This window comes from Oenanthe melanoleuca, chromosome 3 (genome assembly GCF_029582105.1).
Source record: "Oenanthe melanoleuca isolate GR-GAL-2019-014 chromosome 3, OMel1.0, whole genome shotgun sequence".
NCBI lineage: Eukaryota > Metazoa > Chordata > Aves > Passeriformes > Muscicapidae > Oenanthe > Oenanthe melanoleuca.
Window position 1 is genome coordinate 67534493 of NC_079336.1, and position 24756 is coordinate 67559248.

At 39.0% G+C, this 24756-nt stretch overlaps 1 protein-coding gene across 1 annotated transcript in view; it reads left to right on the forward strand.

Annotated features, from left to right (window-relative positions):
• The window catches only part of PCNX2 (pecanex 2), a 160961-nt gene that overhangs the window by 43940 nt on the left and 92265 nt on the right, over nucleotides 1–24756 (forward strand). The window contains exons 13-17 of the mRNA XM_056487140.1: nucleotides 107–278; nucleotides 5187–5297; nucleotides 5886–5977; nucleotides 17055–17164; nucleotides 19344–19440. Coding sequence (XP_056343115.1) covers nucleotides 107–278; nucleotides 5187–5297; nucleotides 5886–5977; nucleotides 17055–17164; nucleotides 19344–19440 — 582 coding nt within the window. The remainder of the gene's footprint in view (nucleotides 1–106; nucleotides 279–5186; nucleotides 5298–5885; nucleotides 5978–17054; nucleotides 17165–19343; nucleotides 19441–24756) is intronic.

The window sequence follows — 24756 nt, forward strand, 5'->3', positions numbered from 1 at the left end:
GTCATTAAAATGTTTTGTCTGACCTCTGACCCTCTCTCCAGGTTAATGCATTGCATGCAGTAGAGTAATGAATATAAAATTCTAACTTTTTGGTTTTTTCTTCCAGGGACACAATAAAATCATAATCTACAGCAGACCTGTATATTTTTGTATATTGTGTGGCCTTATTTTGCTGCTAGATGCTGGATCTAAAGACACAAATCCTCCTGTTTATACAATATATGGCCTGAAGCTCTTCTCACCCAGATCTCTCCAGTCAGCCAGAGACCATGTAATAGGTGAGTCAATATTTTTCTTAGGACTGCAGAAAGGAATTAAGTGTGAGTTTGTGTTTTCCCATGCTGGCAATCAAATGCAAGTTATGGAGACACAACTCAAAGTCAAATTGATAGAAACATTTGGAATGACTTAAGATGGGGCAGGGGGCTGCTGGCAACCTTCCCTCATGCAAAAGGAGTTCTTAATGAAATGAGGCTCATAGAAATGTCTCCATAGAAAACTACAAGTCACTGATGTTATTAGCAAAAATCATCATCTGTGAAATGCAGTTAATCTTTGTAATGGCTTGTCTGTGCAGAGCAGTTACTGCAGAATAACTTGAGTTTTAAATTTAATACCTGGAAGCTAATCTATGCCAGTTCATCACATGGACATCAATCTTCTGATCACAGAGAAAGTGCTTTATCTTGGGTTAGTTTAATCATACTGTCCATGAGACCAGTTAGTGTGGAACAGAAACTCTGCAGTAGCTCTTTGAAGCTGTTTCCTTCTAGAATCATGCTCTGAGGTTGCTGAGGAATTCAGATATTGCCCCAAGACAAGTCTGGTGATCCCTTGGCACTAAATTGGAGTGGCCACAGCTGACATTACCCTATTCTATCAGGACACTTCTTCCTGTTGCACACCACACTTAGAGTCTATAACTGTGATGTTACACCAGCTGAGCCACAGATACAAGTGCTGGACTGGACTCCCATGAATAGTGCAGCACTGTTAAGGTACAAAGTAGGAAATGTGAGGTTTACTGTAAAAGTTGTGAAAATTTCTCAGAAAGATGAGTTTTAGTGTACTAAAGTTGGCTTGTTGGTTTGTGAATTTAGAACCAGGAGAACCTACTGTTGTAGAAGAAAAATGTTTTTGTGATATAGTGTATGACCTTTGAGGTCTTTGTTCTCCTGTGACTGTTGTACTTGTTTTTTGTCATACTCAGGTCAGACTGATCTGCCTGAAAGGCATACTGTTTTTAGGAAAGCCTTCTGGTTCTTAACTATGGCTCCCAGTTCTTCTCACCAGAAACAGAGGAATATAAAGAGCTGCTTCTCATTTTAATTAGCTTCTTTCATTACTTTCCTTTGGTCTCATTTAAGTTTCTCCTTCCATCTTATTTTCTCTGTCTGTCAAAGGTGAGCAGTAAAAATGCTGATAAATAATTCAACAAGAGTTGTAGATGACACTTGGGATAGAGATAAATGAAAAACTATAGCAACCAGTATAAGGAAACAAAGTGTGGTTATAAATGTGTTAATTTTGGCTGATCTCAAAAGAGATGGCAAAGCACGTTCTTGAAGCAGGAGGGGCTGGGGGAGAGAGGAAATACAGGCTCATCTCCCCCACTGGCACGTGTTAGAGGACAAAGAGAGAAAAAACCCTTTCCCTTTACTTATCCTCTGTTTTTATTTTGCTGGGGTATATTGGTTGAAGTGGTGTTTGGTGCTGTGCTTTGGCTATTCCTTGCTTTGTCTCTATGGGAGTCCTGACTTCTGGCTGCTGTGAATCCTTGCAGTTGTTCACAGTGGATTGACCTCTGTAAGCCATGGCAGTCTGGCATCCTGTGGCATCTTGCTGCACTTTTACTGTAGATTCTCTTAGGTAATGAAGGTATAGAAGTATTTGGTTTGGGCTATAAAATCATGAGGGAAGTTGGTCCCTCTGAATACCAGTAAAGTCTTACTACTGTCTTGCAGTTCTGCCTATTTGCTAGTTATTTTTTAGATCTTTTTATTGGCCTGTCATCATATGGTGACTCTTTAGTTTATATTTTAATCATGATTTTTTGTGGTATTTGGAGTTGATATGTTTGGAAGTCAAAGAATTTTTGACACTGCATTATAAGAACTAAGCAAAGGAAAAGTCTTTTTATTTCAGGTGTTTATAACGATAGAAAGCAAAAGCCATGGAAACCACAGAACATACCAAAGAGCTGGTGTGATGCTGCATATTATACTCTGATAAAAGTCTTGAAACAGGGTCATAAAAGAAAATAATTGCAGATTTGTTAGGTGTGTAACCTAATTGCTTATGAAAATGGTTTTTAACATGTTCATTTATTTTCAATCTACTTATGATCTGATTCCGTTTCATTTTAAATTGGTGATGGTTCTGCTATTGATTTATATTTCTATTAGTTGGGGGTTCATGACTTTAATTTTGATGGTGGTTTCCATCTTGAATTCCTTATTTCAGTTAACATTTTTGCTAGATTAACATATGAAGTGCAAGTAAGGGCACAGACTACCAACCTCAGTCACTTGGAGTTACAGGTGGGGTTAGTGACAAAAGTAGTTTGGGTAGTGACAAAAAAGTAGTGCATTTTATATACTATAGTTCTTGTGATGAAACCATTTAAACATTCAACAAGGAAGTGAAATTATTTGGCAGACGTCTCAGAAGACTTAACAATCAGGAGGTGGCAAAATTTTGTGATAGTGAGTCCTTTGCCTGCTCCTTTTAGTAGTGACTGAGCTTCTCTCAGGGGAAGAAAGCCTGTGGATGTTATGCTGGCCTGTGTTCTAGAGCGGAGGAACAAAAATACTATTTCTCACTGAAATAATGCTTTTTATTTTCCTTGTGAAAAAAACATGTTTTACTACTCAGATCTATAATTTTTTTTAATAATCTTTTTCTAAATGTCTAAAATGTTTTCAACATGATGTTGCCATTCTACATTTCTCAAAATACACAAATTTTCCAAAGTCATTGTTTGTGTTTCTCTCTCACATTTTTGTGATAGATGCTTGTTTAGAGGAAAACTGTGGTGTTAAATGCAGTAGCTTGCATAACAGTCTCTTAGTGATCCAGTTTTTAAAGTTGTTGTGGGTCTGTATGAAAATGTGTGATGCTTAAAGAAACTCTCTCTAGAATTAATAATGCAATTTCAAAGGATTAATCAGTTACTTTTATTGTCCACTTCCCACAATGGGAACTGCTGCTTCTAAGTTCAATCCTTTTGTAGGTGACAGCTGTTTATTTTCCTGTCCTGTGTACTCCTTGGTGCAGGATGAGATAAATTAAGTTGCCTTCGCTAAAGAAGTTGCTAGGGTTGTTCAAGGTATTAATAGAGAGTGGGTGAGGTGAGGACAGTCTTATGGTCAACTAACTTTTCCCTCCTTGTTTACATTTGTGTCTGTATATCTTGATGTAATATCAACTTTTTAATCTCATCCTTCTTTCCACTGCTCTTACTTCACTTTTTCTGAGGTTGCTACAGCAAAGGCAATGATTTGGGCTGTAAGTCAGTAGTCTAAGATGAGTTCTGACAGTTCTGCGAGTCTTTTGCCCAAGGAACAATATCTCCTGAGAGTTTCAGCAGTGTGTTTTTGGGATAGTTAATCCAGGGTGGGTCCATCCATGGTGTTCTGAGCTATGTCATGCCATTGCCTGTCTTCATGAGTGGTCCTTGCTTGGCTTGGCATGACTTGGTAGAATATCTAAAAATGTGCAGAGTAATATTTAATTTTATTGGCATTTGTGTATAAAAGTCTGGGAAGAGAGCATCTCCTCATTTTCTTACATATGGATAATTGTGCCAGTAGTGGGAAGTAGTGTTGAAGGTGCGTTGTGAATCCAGGTATATTTAAGTGACTGCTGTCTGTGTTTAACACTTAAGCATGTAATTTTCTCTCCTGTGTTGGACTTTCTCAGCAAAATTTACAATATTAGATGGCAGTAACATATAATACAGTGAAGATAAAAGCTGTCAGATCAAACTTGGTGTATTGTTTCCTCTTAGCACAAGATGCCTTAGTAAGATGAGCTGGTGGATGTGAAATTAGCGTTCAGCAAAGAGCACAAATCCTTTTGTTTCCTTCTCAAAAATCTGACCAGGGGAATAAGTTGTACTAGTGATTTGCTTAATTTGCTTTTTATGAGAATGAATAGGAGGAAACTGCAGTCTTCCTAGGATCTAAAGTAACAAAGACATACTTGTTTACAAGGGAGAGTGGCTGACAAATCTCTCCCTGCCATGCAGAACATTATGGCACTAGTACAGTGAAGCAGTAAGAATATTAATATGATTAAATATGTGTGTGTATCCTTGACCATTTACACTTGGGTCAAGTGTGTGTTTACATGCTTTGCTAGACAGCCTTGCTTAGCATTTTCTATGGTGGAGCTGAGAGTGAATTAATGGGGAGGAGGGCTGCTGGAAGTGAACAGAACATAAGACTAGCAGAATGATTACCTGAATTACGATTCCTCCTTTTCCTTATCTGTGAGGCAGCCATTAAAATTAGCATTTCTATTCAGAAAGAGAGTATGTAAAGCTGTAAGACTAGGTTTTATTGCTGAGTTTCTGTTCTGTTTTTAATGTTCTTTCACTACTGTGAAGGTAAAGTATATTCTTCTGGAAGGTGGCAGAATATTCTGGGGAAGCTTCACTGTAAGTTTTTCCCATTTTTAGCGTCTGCTATAAGTGTCTGCTCTTGATTGCTGGGAGAGGCAGGATATTGTGATAGCCAAGATATTTCAGACCTTAGCCATTAAAATTTTTTTTTTGTTTATATTGAATTGTTACAGCTCTTCTTGAACTATCTCATATTCAAGAAAGAAGTTCCAAAGTCTGTAAATTAAAATTTCTCTACTTTGAAAGGATATAACCTTGAAAGTATTTGAGAAGCAGTAAGGAGGCTATGTAGTGCTATTTTTTTCTGCTACTCTTTATATCCAAAATCAATCTTAAGGTTAACTCTGAGCTTTAGTTTCTTATGTGTAAAATAGCATTATTGATTTTGAATACATGAGGAGGAAAGTGTAATCATTGCTGCTAAGGTTAAGGTATGCTCACTTGAATAATCTTCAGGATTTATTGCAATGATTTCTTATTCTGCTGTCATGCATATTTCTTTATTTTCCATACATTGGATGTGTGACTGTGCTCTAAAATACTACATTTTTTTTTTCCTTAGTGTTTTTATATTGCTTTCCTGCAATTTCTCTTCTTGGACTTTTCCCTCAAATCAATACCTTCTGCATTTATCTTTTGGAGCAAATAGATATGTTGCTTTTTGGTGGTTCTGGTAAGTAGCCATCTGTAATCTGAGCTATCCCTTTCTGGGTTTATAATCTAAAACTAATATATATTATTGCATGTTACATAGCACAGTGCATGTTAAAGCTCAAACTGCTAATGCTATTCACTTAACAGTGGGGTAAATACTTGTAAGACCCACTTGATTAAATTTCTTTTTGCTTTTGAAAATTGTATACAAGTTTTCAAAACTATAGTTTGCACATTATGGTTGATATCCAAGAGCTCTTTCCTGGCATGTGTGGTGTGAATCTTTACTATATTTATTAAAAAAAAAATATTTAACTTTCTTTTTCTGTTAGCATCTTGAAAAAAATTGCATTTTTTCACAGAAAGGCATATTGACAAGATATTTGATCTGTGATAATTTTTTGTGGTGTTATTTCAGTCAGAGCTTAAAGAAGGCCCTTCAGGGGTGAGGAATTCAGATTTTTTTTGTTGGTAGTGGGTTTTTTTGGTTATTTCATTATAACTTAAGTAGCAGGGAGGATTGAGATGCATCTACTCTGTCATTTTAGTTTGGGTCAGAAAAACAAAGTTCCTTTTTCTTCCCACTTACCACATGTCTCTGTTTCAGCTGCTGCTGGGTTCGTATCTGCACTGTACAGCATTTCCCGAAGCTTTGTTGTTCTGATTGTCCTATATGCCTTCTGCTTCAGTGCAGTGAAGGTAAGCCAGAAAAACAACACTGGAACAATTCAAAATTTCAAGCTGGAAATTGATGTAATCTAGGGAGACTAGCATTGTTTGGTCCTACATTGTCGTTGCTTATCAAGATAAGCTTTGCAAGCTGCGCTTCAAGTTTCTGCATGTTAGTTACACTGAAATAGACCAAAACTGTAGCAGAAATTATGAAGTAAGTATGTATCTATTACCTGTGATTATTTGCCTCTTACATGTATCAGTCTGAAATGATCCACTGAATTTTCTCTACAAACATAAATAGCAGCCTTGACTTAAAAAGCTGCAGTCTCTGTTGACCTGCATAGCCAGGCCGAATTTGCTCATAATTCCTAGTAATGTTTTTGTTGTTCCTTCATAAGAATATGCCTAAGAGCCTAATTGTTGAGCAGACCAGTGGACCATCTAAGTAAGTAATGTGTCTGCATCCACTGGGAAATGAAATTTAGGAATTTAATGCAAGCCAGATGACTGGGTTTTCCACTTTTTTCCTTAAAATCCCACAACTGTTACACTAGGGATGTTGGAGAGTATGCTTATATGATCTGGTGTCTGTGGACTTGTCTATGAATTTGTCAAGTCCCTTCCTGAATGTGCTGGTCCTCTCTGACTTCACAGATTTGTGCCAAGAAATTCTAGATATTCACTGTGCTCTGTGCAAAACAATGCTGTCCTTCATTGGTTTTAAGCTGATCTTCTAATTTCACCAGGTCTTCCTGATTCCTAGCATTGTAGGATTTGTGGAAAACCTGGTCTGCATTTTTTCATCTGCTGCCTTTACAGTTTTGCAGGCATCAGTTATATCCCCCTCAGCCATCTTTTTAAACTGAAGAGTCCCAGCCTTTCTCGTGTCTCCCTCTGAAGCAGCTGCTTTCTCAGAGGTGTCTCAGTTAGTCACCCTGCTCTGTGCTTTCTCCTGCTCTGCTGGTAACTTCAGATGTGGAAAGTCAGTTGTGTATGGTGCCCAGGATGCAGGTGTGCCACAGCTCTCTATGATGGCACAGAATTTGTTCCCTTACCAGCGATGCCCAGTTCTGGGCAAAATTCCATCTAAAGCTTTTTTTTAAATGATTCTTTTTTTTTTATTGTAGTGTGTAGTGCCTATGTCTTCTGCATGGGATGTTAAAAAAAGTGGTAATTGAATTTTGTCTGCCTTTGGGTCAGCTGTAAAATTCCCAGTGAACACAAGACCAGAATTTCATGTTAGACTTGTAAGAAAATTTGCCCTATAAGGGACAGCCTTTTGGCAGTGTTTCATTTCATTCAGCTGCTGTCAGTGTCCATGCAGGGGTGCAGCAGGATGTGCTGTGGTTGACAAGCTGCCCTTGACATCTTGTGGGCACATGTCAGAGGAAGTTTTGTGGTGGCACATGCACAGCACACATATGAGATTCTGCAACTGCCAAGGATGTATCATGTCAGCACCCAGGCTGGTGATTTACACAGATGAGAGTAGCAGTCAGGTGTTCATTTAAGGGAATTTTTTTAGGGCATCAGCATTTCTATGGTGACTTTCAACAATTTTTCACTTGAAATTTTGAATAGGAGCCTTAAGTCAAAGAAGGACAATTATAATGCCTTAATAGTTACTTGCAGATGATCATAGCTGGCTGTGTTCTTAACCACTCCCAATAGCAAGGTAAAATCTGTTAAACACATTTGGTGGCTTGAGTCCTTACAAAATAAATTACAGCAACTCAGTTGCTGTGTTAAGACACTTGAAATTAAATGTCTTTGAACATGTGGTGATCTCCCAGGGAATCCCCTGTCACCTGGCTCATCCAGTTTATCAGTTGTATTGGTTAGACCTGTCCCAGGTGTGATGCTGCAAAGTTGAAGTGCTGCTTGTGCAGTTTCCTGCAAAAGGAGCCAGTGTTCCTACTACCATTTTCTGGTTATATTAACAATTTGGAAACTGGCTGCTGGGCTGGAGAAGGAGGCTCTCCTTAAAGAAGAACAGAAGGAGAAAATAGATAACTGGGATGAGAAACAATGATAAGAATGAAAAGAGCTACATGGAAGGCAGGAGTTAAACTACTGATAATCAGGAAAATACCTGGAGATGGATTTTTTCTTTTTTCTTTTTTTTCTTCCTAAGATTAGGGGAGGGTGATTCAGTAGTTGAGGATAGGGAAGTTGTGTTATGGATACTTCAAAGATATTTGTAAACAGTAGGAAAAAAAACCACTTACAATAATCTACATACTCTTTTCTCAGCATAATACTTTAAATTGCAGCATGCAGGTGGCTTTGTAGATAAGCAATCTCCTTGTGGATTAGGCTTCAAACTGCTTAGAAATATGCTTTTAATGCTACCTTGAAGTTGAGTGCTGTGAAAGATTTACAAGATATCTGTTGTAAATTACTAATATTAAGTTCAGAATTTCTGTTCACACAGAAGTTAGAGTTAATTTGAATTTTAATGGCATTATTCTTGTAAAGGCACTTCTGAGAAGGTTAATTTAAAGCATGTAAAGATGATTCCTCTTGCTTCAGCTCATAATCTCAGTCTATCAGGGTGCCTAAAATTTCATAAATTTTTTTCTTCTAGAAGTTATGAAATAAGTGTTAAGTCTCCTTGTTCTTCAGTCAGGTCCAAAGATTTTTATTTTGAACTGATTTCTGTAATGTTGCAAGAGAATGATTATTTGGTTCATGGAGGAATTGTAGGAATGGGCTTAATTTGATCCTGAGTAGGTCTCACTGTGGGAGGTGGTCTAATACCCCTGTAAGTAACGTGAACTGTTTTGATAAGGAGTGAGCAGCAATTTGTGATCTTAACCAAGTGAAGATTTTAATTTTTGGTGCACTAGAAATTGTAGAGTTTAACGCAAAACTGAGCAAATGCTGTAGTCTGTTTCACTGTGGTGTTTGTACAACAGTGGTAACATGGTCTTCTTTAAGCTAGAAGGAACATCTCTTCCATACTTGCACTTTATAGCTGTAATTTATTTTTTATTCATATTTTATTCTGTTCACTTTTGGTCAGTTTTTTTGCCAAAACCAACAGAGCAAAATTTTCAATATTTATGGAGGTAAAAAAACCCCAAAAAAACCCACAAAAAACAAAAAAACAGCATAATTTTTCAGGGAAATGTGATAGATTCCATTTGGCAGAGGACTTCTGGGTTGCAAAGAATATTTTTTTGGCTGAAATGTAGCATCCTCAAATGTCAACTCTATTTATTGGCAGAACATCATATAGCTCAGCAGGTGTAACTACCAGAGTTCTATTTCCTGAAATAAATTGCAGAGAAGAATGGATCTCTTAAGTGATTTTGTGCTTTTTGCTGGTGAGCAATTGCTCACATCAAGTGCCCAGCCTGAAGAACATTCCAGAGGTATCAGAGTTGATTCTCTCCTTCCTTAAGTGGTTTTTGTTTTCTAGTTATAATCTTGCAGGGTGAAATAGTCTAACCTGCTTTCTCTGTGTACATTAATTATTTGAAAAGGCACTATATTACTCCTGAAGAAGTTAATTGGAAGAATAATTAATTTACCATATTATTTTCCTTTTTATTAAAGTAAAACAAATTTTTATTTTGTAATAAATCTGTGTTCTTAAGTGAGTTTTTCTTGTTCTTTTTTAGAGCATAAGCTATATATACATACAATATATTCATACGATACGTACATACAATATATATATACATAAATAGTTTGATTTAGTTATGCTCAGATTTTGATATTCATTTAGAATAGCAAATTCACAGTGATTAATTGTTTGCTCTAGAAATTCAGTTTTAGAGAATTAGGAAGCAGGAATTGTTTTGGAGTACGTCCACAGAACAGTGTAAATGCTCAAGGTAACTTTCACCATGTGAATATAAGCTCTGAAAAGTGAGACTAGCAGGCCTTTGCTGAGGTCCTGTGCCTTTTGCTGTTGAATGTTTTGCTGTGTGGAATGTTTGTGTGTTGAATGTTTGGTTGTGCTGTTTTGCTGTTGAATTATGTTGTACAAGACCAACTGAGAGCCTTTATGAAAAAGCAGCTGTGGTATAGACGTATCATTTAACTTAGATGTAAGTAAGTTTAACTTAACAGTTTAAATTAGTAAGTCTCATGGATTTTCATTCAGGTAAGTTGCCTGAGGAAAATTATTATACAGTATTCTCAGTTGAGAGCTCATCCTGCAGACGAGGTTTGGCATGTCTGACAAGTTCATCTGGTCCTGTCACTCTTTCTGAGTGACCTTGCAGTGTCTTTGCCACCACATGACCAGAAATATTTCTCTCTCATGGCTAAAATGCACATAGCTCCTAAAAAAGGATGGGCAGATCTGTAGTCCTGTGTGAACACTGAGGGTGTGGGTTGGGTCAGGTGTCAGGCTGCTGACATGTCCCATCACAGGCCTCGATCAGAAGCACATGACATGTTTGGGGATGGCTGCACACTGCTCACCTGGCAGACTTGAGGTGTTTCTTATGTGGCCAAATGTGCACTTTCACACAACTAAAATAAGGGGCAGACTGTCACCAGGGCAGGCACAAACTCTTTGCAAGATGATGATATCTGTGTGTGTGCTGTGTGACTTGGACACTTGGAGGAGAAAAAGGAATGAGTTGTTCAGAGGTGACTGGGTAGCAGATGGGTCCCAGGTGCTGTGGCCAGGCAATGGCTCCTGTCCTCATAGTGCTCCTGAGCAGCTTTGCCCTTGCTTGATATTGGTGTGGAGGAGCTGTGGACCTGCAGCCTGTCAGGACCCCCTCTCATGGTGCTACTGCTGGGATGATCAGCTTTCATTTTCTGTAAAGCTGTCACATAAAAAAGAAACCCAAAATTGATCACAGTAGGAAGTACAGAGTATTGCATCTGAAATTACACGGATAATTTTCCCATAAAAACTGTAAGCACAGAATAGCTGGTCTCTATCTGTGCGTTTGAGGCCTTGAAGACTGATGGGCAGGACACTACTTATCACTGCTGTCAGTAAAAGCAGCATATTGTGAGTGGAACAGGTTTAGAAGTCTATCTGCCCTGGCTGGTGCATTGTTCCCTGTGGTGATGATGTGAAGTCACATGAATAGTTTTCACATGTGCTATCCCAGTGATGCAAAAGTGACTTGGTTACAGCTTTGAGGTGCTGTAGAGCACCTCTTACCCCATGACACGTTTGTATCATGAGTGATAGGACATTAGCTGCTTATCCATCCTTGCATACAACAATACTGTAAACCTGATTTCAGGTGAGTATATAGGTACGTCTTAGATTCTGAAGTGCAAATACCTGAGTTTCTCATGCTTGCTTTGAAATTTCTTCATATCCCAGACCTCTGTTTAATGATATCATCACTCCTTATTCCAGTTCTTTCCAGGTCCTCTATGAACTTTCATTTACTTTTGCTTAATACAAAGCTCTAAATCCTAAGCATCATCTTTTTTGTTCGTTCCTTGGATTCTTACATCCAATAGCAGCAATTTTTTGTCTCACTACCTTTTTTGAAAGTAGTGAGTACTCTGAGCTTAGTTTAACATTACCTGAGTTCACTTCAGCCTGGCTTTATTTTTTATCTCGTCTTCAATCCTGTAATCTTGAACAGAAATTGGCATCTTAGGTTTGATATATGAAAGGGTTTTCTCTTTTTCCAGGAGGAGGTGTTTTTATTTTTCAGATATTACATCCATCAGATTGGAGACATGGGAATTTCTGTGCCATCTTTTTCACTTGACTAGAATTTAATGATGTACTGATTTTTGTCTCCTGCTCCATCTGTTTTGTGCTCTGTGCCCAAATATTTAAGAGATGCTTTTGAAAAAAGCCAGGTATTCCCTCTTACTTTTTCTACAAATATTTGGTCTGGAATTTAGCCATCCTGGTATCAATTTTTAGCGTTCCAGTGTTCCAGGGTTTTGCCGTGGGGCAGAAGAGCACATCCCTGAATGTTTCTGGAATCGATTAGTCCTTGTCTTCTGCCTTCTGTTCATATCAGTTGGTTTGGATTTGAAATGTATCCAGAAGCAGTTAATTACTTGTCATCCAGATAATTTTTTTTTTGTTTTTTTCAGTAGGAACTTGCAGTTTATCTTAATCAGCCTGGAAAAAAAAATCAGATTTTTGGATCAGAAAAATTAAACTGATGTGAATGTATTCATATGTGACACACCAGCTTTTTCCAGCTCTGTGTAAATGTATATTTTTTGAAATGTAAGTTACATAGTTTCTGTTAAGTCATACCTGAAGAAAGTACTTTCTGGTGGCTTATTTTTTGCTTCAGTGGACAGTTACTAAAAATCCTGTGTGGATTTTAAACTGTTCTCAGCTCACATTGATGTAATTTGTTTTGTTTAATGAGTTTGAAACTCATTAATCAGAATAATAATACTTCTTGCTTCCCATCTTCAGTGATCCAGTCTTCATCTGTGTACTAATAATTTTGAAATATTTGTCTTAGAGTTTTATGGTGGGGAAGAGTTGCAAGCATACGTTTCCCTCAATCTGCTGTGACTGCCCATATAAATTTCTAGACAGTAATGAATGGGATCATGTTTATAGACAGAATTCCTGGATGTTTAAGTGACCAAAAATAGAAGTATAATATTATTGGACAGCTTTATTTCTGCTACGTAGAATACTCTCAGTCCTTTTGGAGGTTTTGGAGGCAATATTTTTCCAATTTAGAGACCCCTGAGGTTCAAGCAAGAGCTGTTAGGGGGTGTTAATTTTGGAGAGTATTCCTAGATACCATGCCTTTCAGTAGGTCAAGTTTACAGCCATAGTCAAGTCTTGCACTGTAGACATAACTTCAATAGTTGTGGTCTTAACTACTTATTATTATTCTCAGAAAAAATAAGAAATTATGCCTGTAGAATCCAACATGGCCCAGGGTTGCTCTCACTGTATGTCACTGTACAAGAATGTAGAAATCTGCACTATTTCTTTAGGTTAAACTCACCATTATGTGAAACATGAGTGTCCATGCCTCCTGCTGGAAGCTGCTGCTCATCTTGCTTTTTAGCCAAGGCATTCCAGTCATAGACTGGCATCCTGTTGTGTAACATGGTATGTATAGACACACATGGACGCCCTTGTATCAGTCCAATCTTTATGGAGTTTAAATTTCAGCAGTGAAAATACAGTCCAAGATAGCATCAAGTGCAGAGAAAGAGGGCCAATGTTACATAGAGTGGGCAGTGATACCTGTATTCTGGTAACTTATTACTTGTCACATTTTTGGAGATCATCTGGGAAAGTAATGCTTTGTTTTCCATGGATAATGGGAAGATTATCTGGTGGATATCTTTCCTGCAATTTGTATTTGATCTGTGCAGCATCACTTTGGTGTCTTTATGTGTCTCCACTCTACCTTTTCGTCTCACTCGAGAGAGGGTTGAAGCTTTACAAGTCTCATTTTGCACTGAAAGAGTAAATATTTGCCTGAGGCCTGCAGATGCTCAAGTGATCCCTGCCGGGTCACGGCCGGAGCTGTTCATGGAGGAGGATTTTTTGGTGGCCGTGCTGGGGGAGAAGCTAGAATCTTAGTAGCAAGGCTAGAGCACAGCAACAGCATTCTCAGGTCGATGGCTCCCCCTCCCCCTGTGTGGTGGTTTTTGTTGAAATTTAGTAGTGGGGCATTTCAGTGCTGGCCACGCTGTGGGGGAACCCGGCCTGGCCGGCGCTGCAGCAGCCGGGCCTGCATGTCACCTGTTCTGAGGCCAGAAGGGAGAGAGAGATTCCTGGGCTTTGTTCGTTTTAAATTGTGTTCACAGAGACGTGCTCAGCTTTCTCAGTGGTTTAACAGGTTGTCAGTGCTCAAAACCAGTCACTGATTGGTTTTTGTTAGACACAGAGGAAGCTCTAAGCATCTCCTCTCAGAAAAGTCATTTCCATGGGCGGATTCTTCCCTCCTCATCAAACGTGCAAAACCAGCACACTTGTAAAGAACAAGTTCTTATTAATTTTTCATATTTTGGGGGATAAGGAGGTTCCCTTTTACAGTCTCTTTCAGACAGTCAGTGTTTTAGATGTTCAGAAATAGGATGGTAGTATTTATTTCCATCTTCACCATCACACGTGTGGAGTGGTTGACTGTCAGCCTTTCCTGTCTCTTGCTTGGTATGTGAGCAATGGCACAGATCCATGATGAATCAGCAGTGTGGAGGTAAGGAGAAAGACCCAAAAAAGTTTGATTAAATTGCATGAGGGACTACATGACTTTTAAAGGTCCATTCCAACCCAAGGTGTTCTCTAACTCTGTAAACAGCGATGAAATAATGAGAGTAGAAAACCAGGTGTGTGAAGGCCAGCTGGAGTTTGTCTCCTTATTTAAAAACCCAGCCACTATGCCAACACCTTTACCTTCAATGATGCTGTCACTGCAGCAATTTGCAAAGTCACTGTTGAGTTGAGAGGAATACTCTGAAATAAAAAACCCAGAAAAAGTAACAAGAATTTCTAGCATACTTGGTTCTCTGTTCAGAGCACTTTTTGTCTCTGGAGTAGAACATATGATTTATTTGAGCATATCTTTGAAAGGTAAATGTGTTACATGCGGGATTTTTAGGAGAAGAAAGAAGTAAAAAGGATAAATAATGTAGGACAGAAAACTACTTACACTATGTTATTAAATATAAATTTGCCTTCCCACCTCTGGCAGTGGTAAAAGACTCATAAGTTCAAAGACCCCTTTATCTCCCCCTTTGGTGGATTGTTTTGGGATTAGGTAATTCTGTGGTTGGAATGGAACACCCCCACTCCCACCACTGAGTTTGTTGTACCTCATGGCTTTCATCCTTAACCCTGTAAGTCTGTTTCACTTGTTTTAAAAATGACTACGTGAGTGTCTGCATCGAAGCCAAAACCGTCTGTGAAAGCACTACTTGTCACCTCAACCCAATGAGGTACACTGGGAAGTGAAAGTCCCTGTCTAGTATGACAGATAATACCACCTTCCAATAGTCACACCTGTCATTCCTGTTTGCTCAAAGAAAAGAATCATTGTTCAATTATCAACTATATTGTTTTTTTTATTTTTATTTTTTCTTTTTTAATTTAAAGCTACCAGGCATCATTAGTGGGGGAGGAAAAGGACAAAATGGAAGAGGGTACATCACACTGATATTGGAGAAATGACACCTTTTTCATTTTCATCTTTTCTACAACATTGTGTAACATTTTTCTGGAAAATCTTGTTCTCTAAGCACATAGCAAATATGTGCCTGTTCTACCTGCTTGCCTGGCTCCCTGATGTCTGAGTTTTGAAGGGAAAATTACAGTTTGGACCTGGAACACAGGCCGCACAGAAGCTATGTGTAATATGCAGAAAATATGGAAATAGAGTTCCTGAGACATTAATGTGAGGATTCAGCTGTGTACATCTTTATAGTAGAAAGAGGATTGAATGATTTTTCAAACTAGCTACTAATAAATTTCAATATCAGGAATATTGCCTGACTCTTGATAGTATTTTGTTTTCAAAAGAAGTTGTGGGGCAAAGGGTCAGTGATGTTCTAGAAGCTGCTGGGAGGATCTGTACACAGTTGTATTGCCCTAGAAATGCAAAGGATGTTTGGATAGGCTGTGATTCAGCCATTTTCAAAACATTTTGGCTTCAGTTAATTTTCTTCAGTGTTTTGAAGAATATGAATTGAATATAACAGGAGGCTAAGTATGGGAAAAGCTAATCAAAAATATATTTGGCCCCAAAACTGGGAACAATGAAATAAAAGAGTAGGATTGTATGGTAAAGTTTAAATTGTCAAATAAATGGTGCTGGATTCTTTCAGTAATAGCATGTGAATCTCTCTTTTGTTTATAATTACTGTTTTGGGTGGGATTGTTTGATAGAACCAGACTCTTCTTTTATCTTTGTGATGTTCAGTAGTATGATGAGGGGAAGATGATTCTTGGAATTAAAATTACACTTTTTTTGTAATACTCTTAGGATAATGAGAATTTCAGAGTTAAACTGCAAAATTTCATGCTGCAATGGGTTAGATGTTTGACACTTAAAAGGAAATTAGTTTGTCTTCAGTATTCATTGCGCCTGGAAGAAATGGAGTGTTTCCTAACATGCTAAGATATATGCATATAACTGACCAAAATAAGGCTAATAAACCTTGTTTATCTTCTGAAAATATTGGTGCTGTGCTAAATGTTGAGTTTTTAAAGCAAGAGGTAACTGTGTAGAAGAAATTTTATTTGCACTAGCCTGATGTTTCACAGATACCACAAGCATTGCTTCTCAAAACCTGTCCAGAGAGTGCTTTAGTGCCAGGATCTGGTGATTTAACATTTGGTTGATCAGGTAGAAGTTATGTGGAGGCAAGGAGCACAGTTAGTAAGTGAAATGGCTATGGATTTGTTCCAAGTTTCTTTGTCTCTCACAGGTGAAATTTGTGCTCCTCACAAATAGGACACACAAGCATGTCTTAGGATCCCTAATTTGTACCCGAGGATGTCACAGATAAAGCTAATCTTGATAAGTGTTCCTTAAGCTTTATATTCTTTCTCTTATTCTCTCTAGCCAGTTTTAGCTGTTAGAGTCACCCAGAGAGAGTTTCTCGTGTCAGTTATGTCTCTTGTTTCCCTGTTCAGGGATGTCACTCAGGCTGGTTAGCGCTCTCCCTCTCTGCTGTGTTAGCATGCAGGCAGGGCCTGGGTGTAATGTACAAGGCAGCAGAACAAGGGTCTAAAAGAAATCCCACTGCTTGATCTACATGATATTGTCATTTGTTACTTGCAATCTGGCTACAGGTCAAGTAGCAGCACATCAATTTCGTGTGTAGATAAATACACTGCAGTTGATTTCACTCGTATCTCATTTTAATGAGAGTTTTCCTCTAACATTTCATTGAAGAGGAAAGAAAACCTACCTTTCATGTAGTTTCCTAGCTAATTGTTGATTATAGGGGAGTTGCATAATATGACCACAAAACATACCTTTAATTGCAGGTTTTTTTCACAGCAATAAATTTTGATATGAAAAAGGATTTTCAGTCTGTGGTAGATGGTGTACAAATTTAGATGTTGTGTATTTAACATTGCATGTATGATGTATGGCTTAACCTACTTACTTTGGCTTTTTAAGTTTTGCATTCCTAACTTTGCTTCCTGTCATCCTCTCAGGAACCCTGGGATGCACAGCACATTCCAGCGCTGTTCTCTGCTTTTTGTGGTCTGCTAGTTGCACTTTCTTATCACCTCAGCAGACAAAGCAGCGATCCATCTGTGCTGATGTAAGTTGCCTGTAAATGTTATTTGCTGATTACTCTGTACAGCACACAGCTAGAGTGATGTCTGGGTTTCAGAACCACAGGGATTGCTTCCTGAAAGTCGTGTGGTGAGGTGAAATTCCTCACCATGTCTGCATGGTTGGTATCAGTCCTGTATATGAATGAAGTGCTGCAGTCAGATCACCAGCAGAGCTGGTGCTCTTTAAGCAGCACTATCTGAAATCTCTGAAGGAGATTTTCCCCTCTGGGAGGTTGTGTACTTGCCAGGTTGGAGGACAGTGATTTCGTTGACGGGGATTCAGGCAACTAGAGTTTCAGAATGTGCATTGGGTAGCACTGGGGCCAGGAGAATGGGCATTTAATGTGCTGGGAAGATGGCTGAATTCCAGCTCTTGCTGAGGATTATTACCTCTCAGTTTGAGGTTCCATCCTTCCTTTTGTTCTCTGACACAGTCTGCTAGAGGTAACTGAGGAGAGGAAGTGTATGCTGAGAGCTGACATTGCAAACAAGGGAGATTAAGGGGAGAAGTCCCGACGTTGTGATCCACATGTTGAGGTGATGTGTGAGAGAGAGACTCAATAGATCTGTAGCTCAGGGGCAAATGTGAATTTCCCAGTGAGGAAACTGTGATAAATGGCTGTTACAGGGGCTGTGGGGATCAGCAAGCAGCTGGGTAATTACATGTATGGCTATGGGGCTAAGCAAGCAGATGGGTTTTGTGCAGCCAGTATCACCATGCCATTTGAAATTCTGCTTCACAGACAGCTCAGTTTTATCCTAGAAGAGTGCAGAAGGCCTGTGAGGAAACCCACAGGTTCTCTCCTTTGATTCATGAGGTGTGTTGTCTCCTTTGATTCATGAGGTGAGGCTCAAGGCTCATTAAGCACAATTCTGCAATGCAGAAGAGAGTGGGGGAAGTGGAGAGCTTTTTAGGCCATTCAGGATTCTGTTTTAGTAGATAAACTTGGAAAAAGCAGAACAACAGTGATGGGGGAAAAAAAGGATATAGAGCATTAGCTGAAAATTGTCATCCCAGTAAATCTTACTGAAGAGTTGAGAAATTCTTTCTTCACCATCCAAAAGTTTTAAGGAATCTGACATTTATACATTGCTGGGTTCTGGTGTGGCAAAGCAGCAAGAACTGCTTGCATGTCTTGCCATTAACTTTACCCACAGCCTGCTGTGTGTGACATGGATGTCAGGTAGATCTGGATCAAGCTTTGTGTGGATGGTGTGTAGTTTATTGGCCATTAGAGTATGGAACTTATGTATGGAAGAAAGCGAAGCTATGTGCTGTATTAGAGAGAGTTCTTAGCCTTGAAGTTTATTTGCAGATCAACATGTAATTGTGAGTTCTTTCAATTTTGAGGTAATTTAAATGTATCCTTTCCTTCCACTTCCCAGAAAGGACACAGCAGTTCATGAACCTCTTTACAGAAACTTTTGTTTCTTGAAACATTTGTTTTAAGGAGTAACCTTAAGCTATTAAATGCGTTTTAACTTTTAAATCTAGCTAACAATTTTGTAACATTTGCAATGAAATATTCAGCAACTGGAATGGTTGTTAAAAATCTAAAAATTAAGAATACACGTACAGTGACATCAAATGTATATTGTGCAATTGTAAAAATGCATAATCCTTAAAAAGAGATTTAAGATTTTTTTCTCTAAACAGCACTGAATTTTTAACTAAGTTAGGGAGATTGGAAAAAGTGTTGAAGGTATGGCCTGTGGCATAAAATTCAAGATGGATGAGGAGGTAGCACATAAATTTTGAAGACATAATTAATATAGAGTTTGTACAGAATTGGCTTCCTTGACCATTTTACCATGGGTCTAAAGAGCTTTCAAATGGGTTTCAGCTTAGCTGAAACAGAATTTAGAATCATAAATGCACCTGTACCCTCTCTCCTTGTTCCTCTAAATGACTAAGTCACATTGATTGGGCTACTGAAACTTGTGAGGATTCTGATCCAGATTCAGAATAAGGATTCTGATGAGGACTTTCTGCCCTGATCACAGGTAGAGCTGGTTTGTGTCAATCTCCAGCTGTACAAAGAATTCGTATGTATACATTAAGAAGGAAATTGGAGGATGTTCTTCCTCCTCTATCCTTCAGAAATATTCCTATCTGTTGCACAAGTTCAGAAGTATCCTAACTAGGATTTTTTTTTTAAACAGGTCCCTTATTCAGTGTAAATATGTCCCTCACTATCTACGCCAACGATTTGAAGATTCATCAGAAGATCCACTCCCAGAAAAAATGAGAGAATCAGTGGTAAGGTTTTTTTCTTTCATTACTTTCTGTTCAAAGCTCTGGCAATCTCATCCATTTTGCCTACTGAGGAGCCTTGTAAATGTTGTTGTTTATTAATGTAAATTACTGTAAGCACAGATAGATGATCTTTACTATAAGGCCAGCAGTGAGAAGGGGATACATGCCATTTTTCTCTCTGAAGGGCTCCTTTGAAGGGCTCCGATGCATTGATTCTTTAATATAGTCCTTGGGAAATGTAGTCTTAGAGCCTGGAGAGTGGAGCATCTCTCATCCTAGTACACAGAGAACTAATGCAGGTTTTGTACACAGAGTTGCAGCCTAGCAAGCTGGTGTGTCCAAGGTAGGCTGGATTGTTCAACAGGCATTTAAGAAGGTGAGAGTCCTGCCAAACTCTCTGTCTCCCCTGGAGAGGAGCAGGATTCAGTCCACAGAATTACATGTGTTTGAAACATCCCTTATTATTTATTTTTTTATGGCTAGGGGCTACCTGTTTTTCAGGAATGCCTTTTTGTGCCAGGAAATACTCTTGACTGTGTGCCCTCCATCCCAGCCGAGCCAAGTTGAGCACACTGTCAGACTTGGCACCTAGAGGTGGAAGAAGCACATGAAACTGGGATAGTATGGAAGAGGGAGGTGCATGCCTGGTGCCAAGCATTGCCATCTCATCAGCTCTTCTCTGCTTGGCAGGCTGTTTATTTACTACTGTCTGGCAGGAAGCTCTAAGTTGGTGTCAGCTTATTTCTCGCTTCAGCATAAACATTGTGAAGTGACCCATCTTCCTTTTTGTGTCTTTTTATATTAAAAAAAAATGTTTTCTGTTACCCAGGGGAGGTTGATCTTATAAGGCATTCATGTGAGAAGATCATCAAGTTTCCAGAAATGCTAAGGGGTGTTTGGCATTTATTAATCATGTGAAGTGTCCTGCTTCCTGGCTGTCAGACAGCTCTTCCTCCTGACCACATCCCCAGTGCCTGCATCCAAGTATTTGCAACCTAGGCAGCTATTCCTAAACTTCTAAGTGCTCTCTGAAATCCAGGAGCATTCACAAAGTCTCTAGAAAATACACTGCCTTTTTTGACCCTTAGACATGGCCTGGGAATCCATAGTTCCTACTGGCCTCCAGATGTCCCTTCAAAGGGATGCATCTCTCATGTACATCTTGAATCATTTCTTAGGCATTTTATAAGACATTATACAGCCTACATTCAGCATATGCATTGATCCCACACTACCAATGTTTTCTACTTTTCTAAGCTCCTGCTTAGATTGTCATTTTTACCATGTATAATATTATTTTAAACTGCTTCCTCTAATAGAGCCTGTATAAGATTAAGTGATATGTCTATTTCTTGTTGCTTGTATTGAGCTACAGTTTCTTGCAAACTAAACTGTTTGCAACAGTTGATACTGGAATGTGAATATGCATCTAGAATCAGAGTAAAAACATAAAAGTATTTTTGTTAGAATTTTTCTGTATTCTGTGTTGTTTGTATTGCCACGGTTCATTGATATTCTGTTCTTGTACATGGGGACTGTATGGCAGATGTAATGGAAAGCTTCTCATGGTCCTGTAGTTCTGTCCTTTGCTGATAGTGCCTTTCTTGGAGGAGTACAGAGTCTGATTTCATCTGTTCTGCAGATGGAGCCCAGCCTGGGGACTGAAGCAGTTACTGCAGCTATCCACTTAACTGGTTTCATCTTGCAGTGCAGAGGGAAACCTTGAGCAAGGCTTTAATATATTGAAAATAAAATCCAAAAATAATGGAAAAATCTGCATCTAAGATCCTGGCTCTATTTTCAAAATGAAGTAATTCTGCAGACTCTCTAACAATTTTTATATCAGTGACATGGACAGGGATCTGCTGTTTTACACTGACACTGCACAGCTGCACTTGGGCCCTTGAGCCAATGGAGTGGATGCAGAGTTGTAGGGATAACTGCGCTGGGATTTGCCAGACATAGGACTCCAGTTCTTCTCTTCACTATGTTTCATTCCTGGCACATTTTGTCACAATTCTAGGATTAATTAAGTGGGCTTCCTGGCACCTTTGCTCTCCAGGAAATACCTGGATTTGGGAATTGGCACTTTTCTGCTTTGTACATTTGATACTCCATGCTGCTGCTATTAGGCAGAGGCTGCTTTCCTTCAGTGTTGCTGGAGCTTGCTAGTTCTTTGCTTTCATTTTTTTTTTCCTTCTGTCTGGGCTTCCTTTAATTTGTATAAAAATTGTAAGCAAAAGTGTTTGCTTATGATGTCAATTAGCAGTGCTCATTTTGAAGAAATCAGCTGAAGAAAGAGAAGGTAGTTTCTTATTAATGTGGGCTCTTTGTCTAACCCCTGTGTTGCCTGGTACCTCTGTCTCAGTTAAACACCAGGGAGACTCTCACTGCTATCTCACCAATGCAGTGCTAATAGGAAAAGTAGGGAAGAATTGAGGCAGGCGAAAATGCATGGTGCATCGAGTTCAAGGAGCACAATGAAGTCACAGTCCCTGCTGACTTGCTTCAGCAATACCAGTCATGTTTAGGATGTAGGACTCAGCTGACTCTTCAAAGCCAATTTAAAATAATTTCTGTAAGTTTTGTAAGGGGATCTTCAAATGGTTCAGAAGCTGGGTGAAACAATATCTCATTATTCAGAAGAGATTTCATGATGGTAGCTCATTTTTTCTTGAAGTGCTCCTCTGTGAGGAGAGTATTCCTAACTGCTGTCAGTGGCAAGAGATGGCAGGATGCAGCACAAGCCAGCCTTGCCTTGGTCACATGTGGTCTACATAACACCATTTAAATAAGACCCATTTTAATCAGAACCAAATCACCTTCTCAAGCAAATAAGGTTAGTATTGTAAATTAATGTGTTGTTTTCTGGATGGCTTTGCATTGATGTTAGGAGTAATAAATACAGCATCACTAATGTTTAGTTCCATGACTTTTACCCTTTTCCTTTCCTTGGATAGCTGTGTAAGAATTGCCAGTTTGGAAGCCTGAATTATGAAGCAGCTGTGATTGATAATTGACCATTCAGCTTTGAGAATGGAGCTTCCTACCATTATAATTAATTTCTGTAGGCATCCACATGGCTGATTACTAGATTAAGCAGTGGCCTGAGGGTGATAATGTGTTACATTCAAACTCAAGGTTCCTTCCTGGTCTTTAGTACAAATATTTAGATAGCTAATTAAAGGATTTTTACAAAGCTCCAAAAATCTAACTGAAAATAATGGTTGGACTTGATGATTTTTAACGTATTTTTCCATGTAAACAATTCTATGATTCTGTGATAACAATTAAAACAAAAGAAAGTGCCACTCTAATATATTCTGCTTGTGAAATCCCTAAGGCGTCAAAGGTAGCAATGCTGGTTTGGGGGTTTGGGGTTTCTTTTTTTTTTTTCCCTTGAGTGTAAGATGGAGAGTGTAGAATGGCTTTCAGCCCAAACTATAACTATAACTAGAAAGAGTGACTATCTCTCACTGGAGAGATTTGAACTGTGAATAGAACTTCATTTTTACATTTTGGATCAATTGCAGTGAAGGGCTCAAGCATCATGCTATAGAGCTATTCAGATTCAACTCATAAGTTCCTGGCCTTGGGAATGACATCCAAAATCTTGCTTTAGACAGTTGGGTCCAACGTAGGCACATGCTTTTCAGAAGCTAGCTGCCTTCCACAAGAAGGCCAGAAGCCACAGATCCACCCCCAGCAGGTAGATGCCCAAGGTTTTCTCCTGGAGAGTAGCTGTGAGTCCCTCTCAGCCAGAGACATCACTGCCATTTCCTGGGGGACCCTGAACCCTGTTCAGTGATACGGAACAGAAGCGACCACTGCACAGCTTTGTTTCAGAAGGAAGAAACCCTGAATTTTGTGAGAAGCTTGAAAGTGTTGGCCACATCAAGAGGGAACTCCTGTGGGGACCATTGTGCATGTCAGCAGCTGAGCAATGTATTTACATTTTGAAACAGTTCAATGCAAGGGCAGAAAGACAAGCATGGACATATATGATACTTTAAACACATTCAATATTGCCAGAAATGGAAAGCAGTTTTCAAATTTGGGGTTAAATATGTGAATAATAACAATTTCCTTTAGAACACAGGCCTTTTTTTATAGGATTGTCAAAAGTGATGAGAGCATTGTAAAAAGGACAATTGCAAAATGAAAGATGGGAAATGCAAGTCCTGTGCAATATAATTTGTGTAATATGTTCCTTTCTGAATGTAATGTTTGAAAAGATTCTCTTTGGTGATCTGGCCCAGAATGGAAAGTTAGGATGCCACCTCTCCCTGAAATGGGCATAATTATCTCCTCTGCTGATTTTACAGCTAAGTTCTTAATATTTTCCATGGTTTTTAAAGTGTCAGCTTCTTCAGTCATCTGATTGTGAAAGAAATCAGTCATTTTAATAGTAACCCTTTTGAGTTGTATAGAAGAGCTTGTGAATGTGATTGGAGCATGTTTGTTGTTCTTAGAAGCTTGTTTTAGATTACTGAGTAGTTGAATTCAGCTGTGCAGAAAATGATACTTGATCAAGACTTTTCATGCTGTGTATTCACAAAAGAGCTGAAATAGTGCCATATAAATTTGACACTGCTTTATTTTCTCAGATACTGCTGTTTTAAATAGATTTTTTGTATGTGCAACATCTTTAAAAATAACTGGAAACGTTAAAAAAGTCATTTCCATTGCATGGATTGGAAATAATTCCGCTATTCATTTTTATTAGACTGTTTTTTCACTTCTGCCACTTGCTACTGAGAGAAAGTTGTGAGAGAACTGAATAGAGATGACGTGTGGGGACAGGTAGGGAGCAAAGGTTTAGTCAGGGAAGAGAAGGCTTTTCCTGTGAGCTCCCTCACGTTGTGGTTCTTCTGTTGAATGCAACAGCCAAGGAGCAAAGCTGGCAGGGCTGTGCTTTGACAAGATGGTTGGGAAGAGTTACCAAGATCTAACTCTGCTCCCACACCTTCCCACCACATGTAGCCCATCCTGAGTATAGGACTGTCCAGGGAAGGATGGCTCTCAGAGCAGAGGGAGCACTGCTCTTTTGGAGATATGTACATACTCCTGAGCAACTGGGAAGGGCAAAGGCCATGGTGGTTGCTTGAGATTTCAGCTAAGCTGTATTGGGCTTTCCTGGGACAAAGCAAAAGTACTTTCAGAGCCTAAAGGCTTTTTAGTCCTGCTGCATTTCAAAGGGCTGCTGCAGTAAGTGGAAGTGCTGATGCTGGTGACCTTTTACTGAGAAGCATCTTTCATAACAGGGAGTGATAGGCATCCTAAATATAGAGGCTGCTACCAGCTTCCCCAGTAATTCGC